This window comes from Ochotona curzoniae, unplaced genomic scaffold (genome assembly GCF_017591425.1).
Source record: "Ochotona curzoniae isolate NIBS_2020 unplaced genomic scaffold, NIBS_Ocur_1.0 scaffold_4505, whole genome shotgun sequence".
NCBI lineage: Eukaryota > Metazoa > Chordata > Mammalia > Lagomorpha > Ochotonidae > Ochotona > Ochotona curzoniae.
In genome coordinates, this window is record NW_024467118.1 from 32,440,077 (window position 1) to 32,460,236 (window position 20,160).

Sequence of the window (20,160 nt, forward strand, 5' to 3'; positions counted from 1 at the left end):
AGGTTTCCCATGTGGGTGACAGGAGCCGCAGTTCCTAGACCATCTCTGACTCTCAAGGTCTGCACGGGCAGCAAGCCGAAGTTAGGAGCCAGAGCCAGGAATCAAATCCAAGTACTTGGATGGGGGACATGGGCAGGCACTTTAACTGCTAGACTAAATACTTTTTCTTCTAAAGTTAAAAATAAGATGTATAATTTCATTTAAAAAAAAACAAGATTAGGTCATATATTCATAAAGAACCTGAATAGTATAGTCTAAGTTTTTAAATTACGTGAGAACTGGGCCCGACATGGTGGCTTAACTGGCTAACTTAATATAATGGTATGGTAGCTTAACCTCTACCTCCAAGTGCTGGCATCCCATACAGGTGCTGCTTTGTGTCCTGAATGTTTCACTTCCCATGCAGATCCCAGTTTGTGCTCTGAGAAATCAGCAGAGGATGGCCGAAGGCCTTTGGATCCTGTACCTATGTGGGAGACCTGAAAGAAGCTCCTAGCTCTTGGCTTTGAATCAGCTCAGCTCCAGGCACTGTGCCTACTTGGGGAGTGAACCAAAGGATGAAAGGTCTTTCTCACTGTCTCTCATTCTCTCTATAAATCTGCCTTGCCAATAAAAGTAAATAAATTAAAAATTACATAAGAATTTTTATTATTTGCTGTTATTTTTCATGCTGAGGTAGAAGGGCTGAGGAGAATGAATTATTTGTTGAGTATTTTATATACACATGCTCATTTAATGCTTTTAGTGATATTCATAATTTTTTAAAGTATGGAATATACAGAGAGATGAGGAATAACTCTGTGAAGAAACAAAATGCATCTATCACAATCCAAAATTCAGGATCATGCTACCAGGCACACCAGAAGCCACCAGGATATTTGCATTAAAGTCACGAATACAAGAATACCGCTGTCACTCTTGATTAATTTTATTTCAATAGCTCTAGGCTGCAATTACACCTCCTCCCCCAAAAAATCAGTTATAAAACTTTTAGCATCTACTGCATCAGAATAAAGTAACAGCTTATCTCTTTATCACTGCTTGTATACTAGAAGAGCAATGAACAATCAGAAATGGAAGCTTAACTCTTTAAATACCTCGTGACTTTGGCCAAGAGCTTAACCTCTTTTTGTCTTAGCTTTATGGTCTGTAAAACACAAATGAAAACCCACACAAACCTTTGCAGGAGTATCAGGAGGATTATGAAAGAATGTATAAAAAACATTCACTTGTTTTTTTAAGAAAACTATGGGCATCTGGCATGGCAGTAAAGATGCCAGTTGGGATGGCCATATCCTTAGATTGGACTGGTTGGGTTCGAGACCTGGCTCTGCTGCAGACTCCAGCTTCCTGCTGATACAACCTTGGGCTCAAATGTTGACACCCTGTCACCCAGGTGGTAGACTTGTTTAGAGATCTAGGCTTCTGGCTTCAGCCTAGCCCAGACCTGGTTACTGTGGGTACTGGCATCTGGCGGGGGGGGGGGGGGGGAGGAGAATTAATCTCTCTCTCTCACAAAATTTTTTTGCCTTTCAAACTTTTTTTCTTAAGAAAATCACCATTTTTGTTATAGCTAATAATTTATTTAAAAGACAGTTACAGAGAAAAGGGCAGATATATATATAAATATTTCTTCCTTCCACTGGTTCAGTCCCAAACGGCCACAACGGCCAGGATCGGGCTAGGCCTGTGGGATGCCAGTGTTGCAGGTGGCACTGGTTTTACATGGGGTGATACTACACTTGTCCCATAATTGGGATTTTTTTCCCCATAAATATTCTTCATCCTCTAAATAGTATGAATTATTTCAGGAACATACCTCAAGCTTAGTGTTACCTGGCTGTTTTTCTCAAAATAAATGTTTTAATTAAAACATGCTATTGTACCAATTGTAACTGGTCACTTCTGGCAAGGGTATAGTCACGAGTTAATATTTCTCTATACACAACATGAATCATAAATAAGCCTTTGACGTAAGCACTGCAAAAAACTTTCATAAAGGTGAGATGTGTGAATATTGTGACATTAAAACTTACTCTTTTTTCCGACGACCATGGAAGAAACTGGCCCATTCAAAACATGTCTTTTTGCTTCCAACCCAAAATACAGATGGAATGCCAACTATGAGAGCCATCAGGTATTTCATGAGGAATAGAATCAGGTCTGGACGACTCATTTGAGTCACCTACAAGAAAGTAAAGAAAAATATCTTAAGCCTATAAAAAACTTTCTACTAAAAGGTCTTATAAAAACATTTAAAATAAATAGTAAAATATTCTAAATATTTGATTTTTCACTTACAAGTCTATAGGTAATTTTCTTGTTAAACAGAAAATTCATATTCTCTATACTGGACTACATATTGTTTTATTAGCTAACATTAGACATCTTCTAAAGAAAAAGATTATTATCTTAGAAAATAAACCACGTATAGAAAGAAAGGCTCAGATCATATCTAAATTCCTCTTGGTTAATTTCACAATGAGGAAGTATTAATCTCTTCCTTCTATTAATTTTGTTCTTGGGTTTACTATGACCTTCATTCATCTATTCTATTTTTATGCTTCCTCTTCATAAAAGTGAGCTTTTGAGAAAGTCCCTTTTATAGTTTGTAGTAAGATAACCTTTTAAAAACTTTAAAAAACAAATCTGGCATTGTGGTACAAAGGGTAAAGCCACTGCCTGTGATGCTAGCATCCTCCAACGCACGAGTCTGAGTTCTGGCGGCTCCACTTCTGATCAACTACCCTGCTAATGAACATTAGAAAGCAGCCCAAAGACTCAGGCCCCTGCACCCATGTGGCTCCTGGTTTCCGATCAGTGCAGCTCTGGCCATTGTAGCTGCCTGGGGAGTGAATCAATGGATGGAAGATCTTCCTCTCTGTCTCTCCTTCTCTCTGTATATCTGACTTTACAATAAAGATAAATAAATCTTTAAAAAGTATAATTAACTAAAAGCCTACAATTTGTTTTTTTTTTTTGCTTTCACTTTTTTTGTTGTTGTTGTTGTTGTTAACATTGTATTATGTGATACAGTTTTATAGGCACTGGGGATTCCCCCTACCCCTCCCATACCCCTCCCCCCATGGTGGATTCCTCCACCTTGTTGCATAACCACAGTTCAAGTTCAGTTGAGATTCGTTCCTTGCAAACACATATCTAGCATAAAGTCCAGCGTCTTATTGTCCAGATAAGTTCAGTGGCCTCTTGGGGAGACCTTCTCTAGTCTGAAGATAGGGCTAACAGAGTAAAGCCTACAATTCGTAAAAAAAAAAAAAAAAAGGTCAAAAGATGCATTATTTACAGAAAAAAATACAAGAGTTCAGAGTCAGTTAAAATTATACAAACCCTCTATCTCTTAACCTATCAATAAGAGGCAAATGTCTAATAGTATACTGTGGAGAAATAGATACTTTCATATACTGGTATTATAGTAAATTTTCTGTTGCTGTAACTGGCTATAACTGAATACCGTCATTTGTACTTAGATAACTCTGAACGGATATATACAAATTTTTTATAATACTCCAAGGTATCCTTGCGGAGGGCTGTTTAGAAATTAGATAATACAGTGAAGGACAGAAGGACCTTGCCTGTACACTTTTTGTAGATTTGGGCTTTGAATAAGGTCAATATTATGCATTTTAAAATTCTTAAAAGATTGTGAAAAAAATAGAGGATTTAATTATTTTAAAAGCATGGGCATTCTAAACATAAAAGCAAGTGATTGGAAGGTTATTAGGAAACACTTTCCAGGCTGGCACAGAAATATACATCTAATTGACATGTTGCAATAATCAATAGCTGTAGTTTTTGCAAACTGTAGTAAGTATGGTTTTCTGTTTAAGGTGCAGTGACTTTCTGTCTATAAACCACTGTTCTTCTGAGGCAGACTTTCAGTTCCCCTAAATGCATTTGGGGATAACTTTCTCAAGGTAATCCGAAGCTTTCCCGACCTCTCCTTGCTCTCTGCCTATTAAAAACTGTAGTTTTTTTCTACTGTTTTCAGAACCTTCTTTTACTGTATCTACCACTTCCAGAACCAGATTTATAACACCACAAGGTTTGCCCGAGATTCTTTCATCAAAATTTCTCTCTTTAAGGGGTTCATAATTTCTTTATTGCTGTCCATTATAATTTTCAAAATCACTTTCGTTTCCATTACTACCATAATAAAATTTTCTCCTTCACTATAACTCTCCCATTCCACTAAATCCACTCCCCTGGTTTCCACAGCCTGGTCTATCACCACCAGTGTCCTCTGCAAATATAACTTCTGCTCTGTCTTATAACTTCTAAGGTTTCAACCTTGCTGTTCTTCTCAAAGTAGTCACTCAAATTATATTCCATATCTGCTTTAAGACTACCAGCAAAGACCTCCCTCACCGTTAGGTGGCACCACGCTTTACTGAATCCTCTCTAGAAAGAACTCTTGTGGTTCCACCACACAGCCATCAACTTTGTGTGGTTCAGTATGCATTGCTACCCTTTATTACAAGAACAAGTTACAAAACCAAAGCCCTTGCAATGCTTCATTTTGGGGAGTCTCTTATTACCTTACAGTCTGTGAGCACGCCCCCATTTCTCAAAATGCTCTCTCAAACTATCATCAGTAGTTTCAGACCAGCAATATACAGTTGTCTCAGCTGCTCTAGTCCCTTTGGATCATGGCCCTCTCTTTGGAGACTGAATCCCAATCATTAGGTGGAATGAGGAAAAAAAAATAGAGATGTGTTAGTATATGCTTAACGGCTGTCTCTGTGTGGAGAGCAGCCATTGTTTGCAGAATGTGCCAATGTCTGTGGCCATTTTCAAGCTACCAATGTGACATCACTAAATATGGACTCATGGAGCGCTCCAGGTAGTGGACTCTTTTGAACCTGTGTGAGCCAGCTCTTGCATACAGCCAGGTGTAAACTCGTGTGCCAAGTATGATCACTACTACTCTGCATGATTGCAGAGTCACAAAGTTTTAAAAATCAAAAAGTTTAGAAAGTTACAGTTCAGGTGGGCTTACTGAAAATGTATTTTATAAAGCTTATTGCAGTCTACATGTATGGTATTTATAAGTCTACAGTAGTGCAGGATAATATCCTGTGTCTTCACATTCACTGGCCACTTGGCTCAGTGAGTCTCGAGCAACTCCCACCGTGTGAGTTTCATTTCTCTTTTTTTCTCATTATAAAGTTGCTTATAAACAGAAAATAAATCATAAACAATCTTCTCTATTAAATATTTTTGGCATAGGGGTACATTTTTTTAAACTTTTAAATGAACTTGATGAGATCTGTAAAACTTTCTGCTGAACCCTTCACTAGATTTTCTTGGAAATTCTTCACCTCTCCTTCAGTTACGTGCTCTTGCTCCAGTCCCAATAATTTCTCATTAATCAATTCCACCACTAAAAGCTCCTTCCATCCTCATCACATTCATGTTAAAGCTGCTTGCCATCAGCCTTGTTGATTTCTGCAACTTCTGCATCCTTTGTGACTGCTCTAGAAGTCAAAATTTCTTGAGCATCTTCTTCCAGATGCCATTTATACACTCCTTGGTTAATTACAAGCCCAAGCAAGATTTTTGATATAGTCAAATATTTTGTAATCCTTCCATAATTGCACATCTTGTTGGTGTTTTGTTTTTGTTTTTGTTTTTTCAGTTTTAACAATGGCCTAGTCAAAGATTCTCCTCAGGTAGTTGACTTTCTAGAGCTCTCTGATCCACAGATGTTTCCAGGGAGAAATTCCATTGTGAAGTTAGGATGACCATACGGGACCTACAGGTTAAGACACAGATTTCTTAATGTCTTAATCTGTAGGTCCCATATGGAACTGTGGGAAATATGGGAGTTAGGTCTCACCTAGTGCGCCTGGGTTTGCTACCTGGCTTGAGCTCATGAGCAACTTTCTTACAACATATTAACCCTTGAAGTTAGTGGTGATGGTTTAAGTAACTGGGTTCCTGCCACCCATACTAGAGTCCTGTATTGACCTCCTTGTTCCTGGCTTTAGTTCAGCCCAGTCCCGGCAGTTGTGGGTATTTAGGGGAATGGGTTAGTGGATGGGGAGATTTCTGGGTCTCTCAAACTATTTTTTAAATGCAGACATATGGAAGCATTATCAGCAATAAGCAGAATCATGAAAGGTGTATTATTCTTCAAACAGTACAACTCATTGGCATAGCAATTCTGAGGCCATACTGGAAGAAGAACTGAGTCGTACATGACTTCTTAATGCTCCAGGAATACACTGGCCTTATGTACCCTGGTCTCCTCACTGTCAGCTCACAATTGGTTTCAACTTATAGCAGACAACATTGTACTGAAGTAAAACTGTGATCCTGTCCCTATAAGCTCTTAAACCTGGCATTACCCATGGCTTTTTTAAGGATAAAAGCCTGGGGCTGGTGCAATAGCACATTGAGTTAAGCTATTGCCAGCAAGGCTAGCCTCTCATATGAGTGCTGGTTCAACATATGGTTACTTCACTTCCAATCCAGCTCCTTTTTAATGAGCCTGGGAAAGGAGCAGAAGAAGGTCTGAGTGACTGGGTCTGCATACCACATGGAAAATTAGGATATAGGTTCTTAGTTTCAGCCTGGCCTAAACTCTGTCATGGCAGACATTTGAGGAATGAGCCAGTGGATGGAAGATTTCTCTTTGCTTGTCCCTCTCTCTCTGTAATTCTGCCTTTCAAACAAATAATCTTTTCTTCTTTTTGAGAAAAAAGATGAAAGTCCTTTGTGGCATATTTCCTGAATTTTCAGGTCATTCAATTTTCCTCTACAATCAGTTTAGTCTCCAGATACCCCCAGCTTCCTTCCCATCAGTACTTGCAGACTCACTATTCACTTCCACATGCTATGATGAATAATGATCCTTGAACTGTTCAAACCACCCAGGGTTGGCAGTAAATTCAATGTCATAGTTATATCCAGCTTTTTTCTCAACACCACAAACTCTGCATTGACTGTGATCATCCTAGTTCAAGGAGAGATGTGTTTGTTTTTGGTCTCTAATTGTTTCTCCATATGTAGAAACAAGATGGTGGAATAGGGCAAGAACACGTTTAACCAGTTGGAGAATGATGAGCTAAGATGAAGCAGAGGCCGCAATCCAGAGAGATAGGAGAGGACAGGGAAATAGCAGAGGGTCACCTGGAGACCTGTGGACATGGGGAAACAGTGGAACAGTGCTACAGTGATCAGATACTCCAACGATGGTCAGCAATTGGCCATCAGAGCTCCACCAGCGGCCAGATGGGAAGGAAAGTTCACTGGGAGCTCAGGAGGTGAACCCAGGCAGAGAACTGCCTGTCCTGATGATTTGCTTGATTCAACCAAGAGCAGAAGCAGAGTGGCAGAGTCCAAGGAGGAAAGTGTAGGAACAGGGTGAATTTCACAGCTCATACCCCCACCAGTGCCACATCAGCTGTGATTTCATGTACTGAGGAAAAGGCTGTGGGGTTGGAGGGATAACAGTGAGCTGTATATGCGATAAGCTTGGAGAGAAACCATGTCCAGCTCAACATATTGTGCTGGTCTGACAGGGAAAACAGTACCACTTGGATTCCTATAGGTTCCACTCAAAATGGCTTAAGTGGCCTCTGGACCTAATGGGCTACAGGCCCAGACTTCCATCAGTGCCACACTGGGTACCATTTTGTGTACTGAGGAAAAGGTTGTGGAGCTGAAGAAACAACAGCAAGCTGAACAGGAGCTGAGTTGGAAGCAAACTCTCTTCCAACTCAATACATTGTACTGTTCTCACAAGAAAAAAGGCACCAACTTGGCACCCTACAGGTTCCACCCAAAATAAGTCCATGTGGCCTTCTAACCTAACAGCCAGCAAGTTCCGGCAAGACAAGCATTGCTGGCAACCTAATGATTTAGGGTTAGAACAGCTGGTGTCTCCATAATCTTAGGCATTGCTTGAATTAGGAGTGGGAGAAAGCTGAGCAGGCAATGTTGTGGCCACAGCACAGGATCACAGTGGGTGGAAAGTGGTGAGCCAGGAGCAGGGCCTGTGGAGACTGTGGTGGAAGCCTAGCACAAAAGCCTGGGAGGGAGATTCCCTGGGAGGAAGTGGCAAAAGTGAATGCAAAGAACCAGGTTCTTAAAGCAATCAGAAAACTTGACCTGTAGTCCAGTGGGCAACACAGCCTAGAAAGCTGCCCTAAGGAGAGGAATCTGTTAACCAGAACAGCAATGACCATGAGCAAAAGAGGAGACAGAGGCACAATGAACATTACTGACACCTCCCCCTCAAAAGGACAAAAGAATTTGTCAACCTCAGAGCTAACTGAGGAAAACACTGAGGAAATGGGGGATAAAGACTTTCAAAAACTTGTTATAAAGCTTCTTAACAACAAGAAGCACATACAGGAGTTCAAGGAATTTAAGGAATATAAGAAATAGCAACACTGAAACAAAATCGAGTCAAACTGTTAGAAATGAAGGACAAAATGGAGCAAGTTCAAAATTCAGTGGAAAGCCTCAATAATAGAACAAGTGAGGCAGAAGAAAGAATCTCAGAATTGGAAGATATTTCCTTCAACAATGGTGAAACAATCAAAAAGCTGGAAGAGGAATTAAGTCAAACTAAGAAAAGTATTCAAGAATTAATGGACATTATTAAAAGGTTGGAAGTTCCAGAAGGCACAGAAAGAGAATCTGGATTTAAAAGTGTATTTAACAAAATAATAAACAAAGACTTGCCTAATTTAGAGAAAGAATTGGGAAACAAAATACAGGAAGGGCATGGAACTCCCAATAGTGTTGATCAAAAACGATCTTTGCCACAACACATGATAATTAAGCTCCCTTCAGTTGAACACAGGGAAAAGATCCTTAAATATGCACATGAAAGAAATCAGTTAACGTATAGAGGAACCCCAATCAGATTCACAGCTGACCTCTCAGAGGAAACTCTACAGGCCATAAGAAAATGGAGTGACATATTCCATATTCTAATAGGAAAAAACTGTAGTCCACAAAGTGGTCATACCCAGCAAAACTTTTCTTTGTCTTTGAAAATGAAATAAAATTCTTCCACAGTAAAGCTCAAAGAACTTGTTCTTACAGACCTGCCATACAAATGATACTTAAAGATGTTCTCTTGATAGAGAAGAGGAATAGCATCTATCAAAACCAAAGGCAAATGTGAAGAATGTCCCAAAAAAACAATAAAAGAAAACTAAATCAAACAATGAACAACCCATGGCTAAAATGACAGGACCAAGTTACTATTTATCAATATCAACCCTGAATGTAAATAGCTTAAACTCATCAATCAAATATTTTAGGTTAGGGGACTGGATCAAAAAACTCATGCATCAGTTGCATTTCTGCTTGGGCTATATTTGCTTAAGAGGTTTATCTAAATTAACCCTCTGCATGTATGAGAGAGACAGAAAGAGAGAGAAATGCTCATCACAATGATTTCACTTCAGCATTTAAACTAGAAATAACTAGGAAATAGAAAAGCTGTTTATATGAATATACGATACAATTATAAATGAAACATATATAGGAAACAACAAACTATAGCATGTATATTTCATCTTCTCTTTTGAGAGGTAGAGTGTGTGTATATGAGCACTTCTACCAGTGGGCGCACTCTCCCCAAAGTCCACAGAGGTCAAAACAGCTCAGGTTAGAGCCAGGAATGAAATCCAGGTCCACAAAACAGAAGGATCCCAGGGAGCTGAGCCATCACTGCTGCCTCCCAGGGACTGGCATCAATGGAAAACAGGAATCATAAACTGGAGCTAGAAACCGAAACCAGCCATTGTCCTGTGGGATGTGTGTATCCTAAGCGTGAGGTTAAACTATTATGCTTAAGGAAGCTGATGTTCATGCATAGTGCAATGATGCTCATTTCATACAGGAAAAGCATACTCCATTTTTCCTATGGCCATTTGGGAAAGTGGCCATTCCAATCAGTGGATGGAAGCTTTCTCTTTCCTTTTCAAATAGAATAGATGTAACCATTAAAAACACAGTATTTTAAATAATTGTATGGGTGCTAGCATTGGGTACCAGCATCTCTCATAATGTACCAAAAATCAACTTAAAATTAATTAGACCTGTCCAGTAGCATGGCCTAGCAGCTAAAGTCCTCACCTCGAACGTGCTGGGATCCCATATGGATGCCGGTTCTAATCCCGGCAGCCCCACTTCCCATCCAGCTCCCTGCTTGTGGCCTGGGAAAGCAGTCGAGGACGGCCCAAAGCCATTGGACCCTGTACCCACGTGGGAGACCCGGAAGAAGTTCCTGGCTCCTGGCTTCGGATCGGTACAGCACCAGCCATTGTGGTCACTCGGGGAATGAACCATCGGAGGGAAGATCTTCCTCTTTGTTTCTCCTCCTCTCTGTATATCTGACTCTCTAATAAACAAATAAATCTTTTTTAAAAAATTAATTAGACCTAAATATAAACCCTGAAAACAAATTACTTAAAAAATAAAAAGGGAGGTGTTTCAGAACACTGGAAAGGGCAAGGATTTTTTGGATTAAATCACAGAAGCACAGGAGGTAATAGCAAAAAAAGATAAATGAGATTTCCTCACATTAGAAAGTTTCTGCCCAACAAAGAAAATAATTAAGAGAGTGACATGACAACCTACAGAATGAGGGAAAATATTTGAAAGATACACATCTGACAAGGTTAACAACCAGAATATATAATGAATTCGAACAGCTTAAAAACAACAACAAAAGACCAAATAATCCAATTTAAAAATGGGTAGTGGATGCAAAAAGACACTTCTCAAATAAAGACAAAACAAATGGCCATAAGGAAAACTGTTTAGCATCATTAATAATCAGGGGAAGACAAGGGAGCTATCATTTTACTCCAGTTAGCATGACTATTTTCAAAAAGGCAACAGCTGACATGCACTGCTGAAAAATGGAGAAAAGGAGATCCTTGTGCACTATTGGTGGGAAGGCAGATCAGTATAGCCATTGTGGGAAACAGTACAGAAGATCCTAAAAACGAGCCAGTACAATAGCTTAATTGGTTAGTTCTTCACTTGCAAGCAATGGCATCCTAAATGGACACTGGTTTGTGTCCTAGGCACTTCACTTCTGACCCAGCTCCTTGTTTATAGCCTGGGATGGGGAAGCAGTGGAGGATAGCTCAAAGCTTTGGGCCCCTGCATCCACATGGGAGACTCAACAAATTCCTGCCTCTTGGCATTGGATTGGCACAGCTCTGGGGGAGAATGAGTCAGCAGATGGGAGATCTTTCTGTCTCTCCTCTCTGTAAATCTGCCTTTCCAATAAAAATTTAAGCATCTCTAAAAAAAATTAAGTTCCCAAAGAAATTAAATATAGAACTACCACATGCTCCAGCAAATCATTGGGCAAATATTCAAAGGAAATGAAAGCAGTCTGTAGAAGAGACCTCTACACTTCTATTTTTATTACAACACTATTCAAAATAGCTAAAAACCAAAACAACCTAAGTGTCTATCAATTAATGACTGCATAAAGAAAACACAATACAAATATACAATGAAATACTGTTCAGCCATAAAAAGACAAAATTCTGTTATTTGCAACAATACCTACGAAACTGCAAATCATCATTTTAAGTGAAACAAGCCAGGCAAAGAAAAACTGCTACAGGATGACACACACATGAATAATCTAAAGAAGTTGATCCCAGAAAATTTGAAAGTAGTTGGGACTGGCATTGTGGTATAGCGGGTAAAGCCATAGTTTGTGATGCCAGCATTCCATGTGGGCACCTAGAAGCTCTGGTTCCAATCAGTTCCCTGGGCCTGGTGCAATGATTCAGGGCTAAATCCTAGCCTTACAAGCACCAGGATTCCATATTGGTGTCAGTACCTGTCCTAGTTGCTTTATTTCCTATCTAGCTCCCTGCTTTTGGCCTGGGAAGGCAGCAGAGGATGGCCTAATTTTTTGGGACCCTGAACCCAGGTGGGAGACCCGGGGGGAGGAAGCTCCTGGCTTTGGATAGGCTCAGCTTTGGCTATTGCAGTCACTTGAAGGTGAACCAGCAGACAGAAGATCTTTGTATCTCCTTTTCACTATAAATCTGTTTTTCCAATAAAAATAAATAAATCTTTTTAAAAAATCAGTAAAACCAGTCCAGCTAATGTGCCTGGGAAAGCAGTGGAAAGTGGTCTGAGCATTTGGCGTCCCTGTAACCCACATGGGAGACCTGAAAAAGCCCCTGGCTTTGGTGTGCCCTGGCCTGGTCCAGTCCTGGATGTTGTAGCCAACTGTGAAGTGAACCAGAGGATGAAAGGTCAATCTTTTAACATCTCTCTCTCTTTCTCTGGTCCCCGCACTCCTTTCCTTGTAGCTGTGCTTCTCAAATAAATACACAAAAATCTTTAAAACACAAGAGTAGAAGTATTGCTATTAGAGAATGGAGAATAGTGGGATGGAGGGATAAGGAATGCTTTGCTGAGTAGTAGATTACAGCTGGATAGAAGGAAGATACTCTGGTATTCTACAGCACAATATAGTAACCATAGATAATAATGGAATGATTTTTTTGTTAGAAAAAAGGATTTTGAATGTTTTTACCATAAAGAAATAAATATTTGGGGACACATGTATTTACCCTAACTTGAACATTACACAATGTGCATATATATGAGAACATAATATGGCATGCCATATATTCGTACAATTTATCTGTCCATTATAATTTTTAAAATATAAAATGAAAATACAAATACAAAGCACATTTTGGGCCTGGCAGCATGGCCTAGCGGCTAAAGTCCTCGCCTTGAACGTGCCGGGATCCCATATGGGCTCCGGTCCTAATCCTGGCAGCTCCACTTCCCATTCAGCTCCCTGCTTGTGCCCTGGGAAAGCAGCCGAGGACAGTCCAAAGCTTTGGGACCCTGCGCCCGTGTGGGAGACCAGGAAGAAGTTCCTGGCTCCTGGCTTTGGATTGGCACAGCACTGGTCGTTGCGTTCACTTGGGGAGTGAATCATCAGATGGAAGATCTTCCTTTCTGTCTCTCCTCCTCTCTGTATATCTGACTTTCCAATAAATAAATAAATAAATCTTTTTTTTAAAAGATTTATTATTATTATTATTATTTTTTATTGGAAAGGCGGATGTACAGAGAGGAGAGACAGAGAGGAAGATCTTCCATCCGATGATTCACTCCCCAAGTGAGCGCAATGGGTCAATACTATGCCAATCCGAAGCCAGGAGCCTCTTCGGGTCTCCCACGCGGGTGCAGGTTCCCAAAGCTTTGGGCCATCCTCGACTGCCTTCCCAGGCCACAGGCAGGGAGCTGGAAGGGAAGCGGGGCTGCTGGGATTAGAACCTGTGCCCATATGGGATCCCGGGCGTGAAAGGCGAGGACCTTTAACCACTTGCGCCACCGCGCCGGGCTCTAAATAAATAAATCTTAAAAAAAATTACAAAGCACATTTTAACTACAAAAAATGAATAACATTAGAGCAATGGAGAAACACATGAAAACACAAAGAACCCTACAGTAAACAAGGAAAACAAATTACTAAAGAATTGAGATATCACTTCAAAGGCTGACAAAAATTTAAAACATTGAGAATACCAAGATTTAGAAAATGAGAAATTCATTTCCTGGTCTAAGAATTCTCCAGTCTAAGATGCTTATATTCTGTAATGCAACAATAACATTGCTTGGCCTACAAAACACAGAAACTCTTGTTAATGTGTAAGGAAGATATGATTTAACACAGTCTACTATCTCTATTAGCAGCTCTCATACCAATACATGTATTCTGAAAATTGTAAAATTGAAGAAAAAAGCAAGTTATGGAATGATCCTATTTACAGTTTTCTAAAACTGTATAACAGTAGGTTTTATTAATACGTAAATTGCAGCAACAGTTTTAAAATGTTTAAGAGAATGAAACACACCATGTTTATGAGAAAGGCCATCACTGAGGAGGGAAATAAAAGGGGAGCAGGATATGGAAGAGAACAGAGGAATAATCAACTTCATTTTTACTATTAGACAGATGAACAGATACAGATGTAAGACCTCAATATTAAGTTGAGTTTAAGTACACAGATGTTGAATATTTCAAGAAATATTTTATAATATTTGTGAACATCTAAATAAAGCATTAAAAAAAAAAAACTAAAGGGGCCAACATTGTGGCATAGTTGGTAAAGCAGGCCAGCATCCTATATGAGATTCCAGTCTCATTGTCCCACTTCCAATCCAGTTACCTGCTAATGAGCCTGGAAAAGCAGCAGAAGATGGTCCAAGTGGTTGGACCCCTGCATCCTCATGGGAGACCTGGAAGAATCTCCTGGCTCCCAGCTTCAAACAGTCCAGCACTGGCCATTGCAGCCATTTGGGAAGTCAACCAGAGAATGGAAGACCTCTGTCTCTCCCTCTTCACAATACTTGAAAAAAAATCTTAAAAAACAAAAACTAGAGCTGCAGTATGAACATAAATACACCTTGAAAACAAAATGCTGAGTTAAAATACACCAAGACACTATCACAGTATATTGTTTTAATACTACATAAAAATTAAAAAAGATTATAGATACATGCACATCAGTGACTGTATAGACTTTTGTTGAGAATGATATATTCCAAATTCAGGATGATGAATTCCTCAGGGTAGGGAATAAAAAGAACAGAATTAGGGAAGGGTATACAAGGAGCTTTAGCGATATCCAAAATATGATTTCCATCAAACCTCTTGAAGCAAATGCAAAATTTTCTCAGATTAAGTATTGGAATATGTGTGTTTAGATATGTAAACAAGTAACAACAACAACATCATGAAGTAGAAGAGAGTAATAAAGTGAACATTTGAGTATCTATGGTGCAATAAATACACTACTAAACATGTACACAATATTAAAATTAACCTTACCCATGGGGGGGAATATCTAGGAGGTATATTATTTTATTATCCTTGTATTAAACATGAAGAACTGAAGAAGGAAAGGTGAAATTGGTCCAATGTTATAAAGCTCCTAACAGCAGGAAAATGGGATTCTTGTTCCAGAGCTTACAACTTCATAAGTCTATTACAGTATTATTCTGTATTATTATCTGCATATTGGAACTATTTCATGAAAACACTTTAAGCCTATGACTAAAAAAAATCATATATTTATGACTACATAGGGTTAACCTGATTCTAAAGATGCTGAAATAATTTTCAGGGCAGTAGTCTCAGGTTTAAGGTAGATGCTGGATAGGCTTATAAGACTGATCTCTGGTAAAGAACTTGAGGAATCAAGTAATCAAGGTAATCAAGGTAAACAAGGTAAACAAGAACTAAGGGCAATCTAAATAAAAAAATCAAAAGGAGTCCAACAACTGTACAATGAATAAAATATCCAATTTTAGATACAGACAAGATTCTATTGCACTTTCATGACGTTGTCCCACTTGCTTCACCATAACCCTGGCTCAGGTTCCAATAAAACATCATAAACAAAACTGGGTGATTATCACTGGCTGTAGTTAACTAGTAAAAAAAAAAAAAAGTTAAGAGGGGTCCTTTGTGGTTCAGGGGTTAAGGTACCACTAGTGATGCCACTATCTCGTATCAGACTACTGGCTGGAGCCCAGCTGCTTAGCTTCTGATCCAGCTCCTTGCTAATATGTCTGGGAAAGCAGTAGAAGACAGTCCAAGTACTTGGACCTCTGTACCCACATGGGAGACCTGGAAGGAGTTCCAGGTTCCTGGCTTGTGTCAGCCCAGTCCCCAAAACTACAGCCATTGAGGGGAGTAAACCAGCAGATGGAAGATCTCCTTCTCTATCTCTTGTTCAAGTAAATTAATCTTTTTAAAAAGCTGTTATTACTCATTTTGATGGCAGAATACTTTGTTACACCCTTAAGAGTTAACACTAGAAACTAATACCACATTCATCTTAGCCTAGCCTAATGCCAGCCCGACTACTTTATATGGTTGCAGAAATAGCCACATCATCTGGATGCAACATTGGTATTTTTGGTACAATCTGTTACTCCACCATCAGTGCCACATCTCCCCTTTAATCTGGTTCATATTTTATTATAAAATGAACTTTTTTGATCTAGTCCTCTTTGGCTGATGAACCCTTGGTAGATATGGGCAAATAGCTGAAGGCCAAAGAAGGACTGGACCTGATGGAACTCCTGTCTTCTACAGCCCTGTCAGAAATACCTCCTTTCTCCTAGTTGTACCAGGTTCTGAAGGTGCTGGAGAATCAGATCTTACAGTGGGTGCAGAGACATTATGTCAATACTTGGGACACTTGCATGCCATAGTGGAGTGCTTTGCTTGACTCCTAGCTCCACTTCTGACCCAGCTTCTTGATAATGCACACCCTAGAAGCAGCAAAAGATGGCTCAGGTCCTAGAACCCCTGGCACACATCTAGGACACGGAGACTGAGCTCCTGGCTCATGGTATCAGCCTAGCCCAACCCTGGCTGTTACAGGCATTCAGGGAGTGAACTATAGGATGCAAGTTCCCTTTCAAATGAATAGGGAAAATAAACTTAAATATTATGAATGGTTTGAAAACAGCAGCCCAATTATTCTAATTTACTAATTTACCTATTTGAGATTTGGTATTTTTTAAGACAATTCTCTCAGAGGCAATTTTTTTTCAATAGCCCTAAAATAACATTTATTTGGAATCCTAGATAATTTATTTGGGGAGGCACATGATGTATTTTAACCATTTTTCATTCTCTCCTAGCTGAGGTAAAATCTGCTTACCTACCTTCATGTTTGAAAACTCACAATAAAAATTTTCAGTTAGCAAATTGATAAGAAATTTAGTAGACTTTCAATTATTCATTTTTTCTGATCTGACTTGACTTAAAAAATAATTAGCTAATAATTACATACTGACAATTAAAAAAAATTTATAGGACTAGTTACACTACAAAGGGAAACTGGTATTCTTACTCAACAAATATTAACAAGCATTAGCTCTGGCTAATCCCAGACTCCCTTTATTTAGTACCGCCACCGTAATTTCTTCAAATTTCTCAATCTATATTTCCACATTTTCATTGCCATCAGCCACCAACCTACAGATAATGTATTAAAACAATTAAAAAATTTAGCTTGCTAAGCATTCATGGCATAGCAAGGGAAAGAGATAAGTAAACAAAAGTTATATAACATAAGCACTTTAATAAAGGTATTTAGAACATATTAGGGAATGTAAAGGTCAGGGGAGATGGAAAGTTGGATGGTACATTTTGAAAACAGGAAATCTGGAACATAATGAAGAAGAGACACTAGTATACTCCTTTAAGTTGTTGTAAAAGGAAGTAGAGAATGCAGTAACTAGGGTGTAGACTTGTGAGGAAGATTTAAGATAGGACAGACCAATACCTAGTATCAACTCCTCTGAATTACTCTGCTCCATTTCCCTCTTAACATTATTCATTATGCAGCAGCATAATCACTTAATGTTTCTAAACTTCAAATTTCCCTCCATGTGTATGTGTGTATGTATACATAGCACATCTTTAAAAACTCTATATTAAAGAGGGAATCTAAAATTCTATGATTCTGTGACTAGGAGACACTTGGAAGTCTTTAAACTGTAAACTATTAGCAGTAGACAAAGAAAACGAAGACATAAGAGTTTGTATAATTGCATTCTGTTATTTTTGCAAAACCCTTAAAACAATTTCTATTCTGGTCATCAGTAAGATTTCCAGAAAATGACAGTGCTCTTTTTATCAGAGTTCTACCAATTTGGGATTTTTGAAGAATCAACAAACAATTGTTTTGTGGTAACAAAGGTAAACTGATTAGGTCAGTATCTTAGACTTATAAGTCACCTTTTTAGATGTTCATACAAATATGTCTATTACATGCTTACTACCATGTATGTTAATTATCTTCACTTTAAAATTTTAATGCACAAATGGAAGGTTCATGAAAAAGTGTTTGCAAACAGTTTACATTACCTCCAAATAGTCACACATCTGCTTTTCACTGTCACACATTCTGAAATTGGCAAGAAGGTTTCCCTTACCTGATATGGACATGGAATGTGATACTCCCTGCAGCGCTCTTGGATCCATGTGGTTTCCCAGATGCCACGGTACGCTTGTTCATAAAAGTAGCATCCAATTACAACCAAGAGTGGTACGAGATAAAGAATGCTGAAAACACCAATCCGGATCATAAACTTCACTAATTTATCTTGATTCTCCTTTTCTAATGGAATTTCAATTCGAACTCTGTTCAGTGATATAATGCCGGCTAACAGGAGAGAAACCCCGACTACCACATACAGGCAGAGGGGAGCAAGAACAAAGTATCTCAGTGCGTCAACATCGTAGAGGCCAACAAAACACACGCCACTAATGTTGTCACCTTCAATTTTATTCATCGCTAAAAGGATGATAGTTAGAGTTCCGGGGATGCCCCATGCACTGGCGTGAAATAGCAATGCTTTCTTCTCAATAGCTTCACTCCCCCACTTTGGCACAGCTGCTAAGAACCATGTGATGGTAAGAATTACCCACCATACACTGCCAGCCATGGTGAAAAAATAGAGTACCATAAAAAGCATGGTGCAAGCCTTATTATGAGATCCTTGTGTCACTGTAGAGGCTTTATATTGTGCAGGGCTGGATGCATTGCAGGCTACTCGGTCCTCAAGCAAAAATCCAATGAAGAAAATCAAAGATACCATCATATAGCAGACTGCGTAAAATATAATAGGCCTTTCAGGATAACGGAATCTCGTGACATCAATCAAAAATGTTAAAAAAGTAAACAACGTGGCAGAAAGGCAAATGATGGAAATCAATCCTATGAAATAGCGAGCAAATGAGAGTTCTTCTCTCCTAAAATACATATTTGGACAAGGAGGTGAACAATCACGCACGTGCAAAAAAGAATAACCAAGATCAGGATCAATTTTCAACTCTCGGGGACACCAAAAACCATAGTCCCTCTGCACTGCCACTGGGGCTCCTTCAGTTGGATCTCCAACTACATTCAGATCCACAAGTCGAGGATACGGCTCATCGCAATCTGGAAACCTGAAAAACACAAGACGGGAGCGATTTTTACTCATGGGAAATCTACTGCAACAGAACAATTTGGATTTTTAAATTTAGCCCCTAAGACCTATTTTTTCCAAGTCTGTGGATGGTAATTGCAACAACCAGGAAAAAAGTAAATGTTATTTTCTTGTGTGTGGGTCCTACAACTAAATTTCTAATAGCTAGGGTGAAAATGACAATGTTCTCTATATAATTTTGCTTTGTCATCAAAACCAGTATTTGTCATTAAAATAATAAAGCATAGCCATCAATTAGTGACAGTATATGAAAAAAATATAAAGGACATATTGTTTGGAGTAAGATTTTAGTGTCAACATATATAGATACAATTATATAGCTCCACCAGAACAGTAGCTAAATTACTCTTTTCCTAACCTTTAAACTGTAACACAGTTCTGAATTTAGCCTAGACTCAGAACTTATCTAAGCATGAGAGCTAAAAAAAAAAAAAAAAAAATCTTCCCTAAACACATGGTTCAAGATGATGTGTGATTTAACATACAAACTCTCCTAAATGGCTTAATTCTCTGGGGGCCTCCAACTGTCTTCTGCAGACACATAGCAAATGTATTCATGATCATGTTTGTTCTGCTTAAAACCAGTCAGTCAACTGGCTCCCCATCTCATTCAGAATCAAATCTAAATTGTATCAGAGCCACAGAGATTCCAGTTCCAGTACTTTTCTGATCTTACTACTTTCCATTCCTTCTCATTCACTTGGCATTGCTTCTCTAGTTTTAGTTGTTATTGTTTAAAGAGTTATTTATTTGGGGCTGGTACCATAGTATAGTAAGCTAAGCTTCTGTCTGTGGCCAGCAGTCCATATAGACTCTGGTTCACATCTCAGCTTCTCCACTTCCCATCCGGCTCCCTGTTATGGCCTGGGAAAGCAATGGAGGATGGCCCAAGTCCTTGGGTCCCTGCACCTGCACAGGATATCTCTAAGAAGCTTCTGGCTTCTAACTGGCTCAGCTCTAGCTGTTACAGCTATTTGGGGAGTAAACCAATGGATGAAAGATCTCTCTCTACATCCCCTTCTCTGTATAATTCTTTCAAATTAAAATTTAAAAAAGCAAACCTTTAAAAAGAGAATTGTTTTTTTGAAAGTCAGAGAGTTA

At 39.0% G+C, this 20,160-nt stretch overlaps 1 protein-coding gene across 1 annotated transcript in view; it reads right to left on the reverse strand.

Moving 5' to 3' along the window:
- FZD3 (frizzled class receptor 3) overlaps positions 1 to 20,160 on the reverse strand; it is a 66,208-nt gene that overhangs the window by 16,342 nt on the left and 29,706 nt on the right. Inside the window, exons 4-5 of the mRNA XM_040965984.1 lie at positions 18,001 to 19,018; positions 2,037 to 2,185 (exon numbers count right to left, since the gene is read on the reverse strand). Of these exons, the coding sequence (XP_040821918.1) occupies positions 2,037 to 2,185; positions 18,001 to 19,018 (1,167 nt within the window). The remainder of the gene's footprint in view (positions 1 to 2,036; positions 2,186 to 18,000; positions 19,019 to 20,160) is intronic.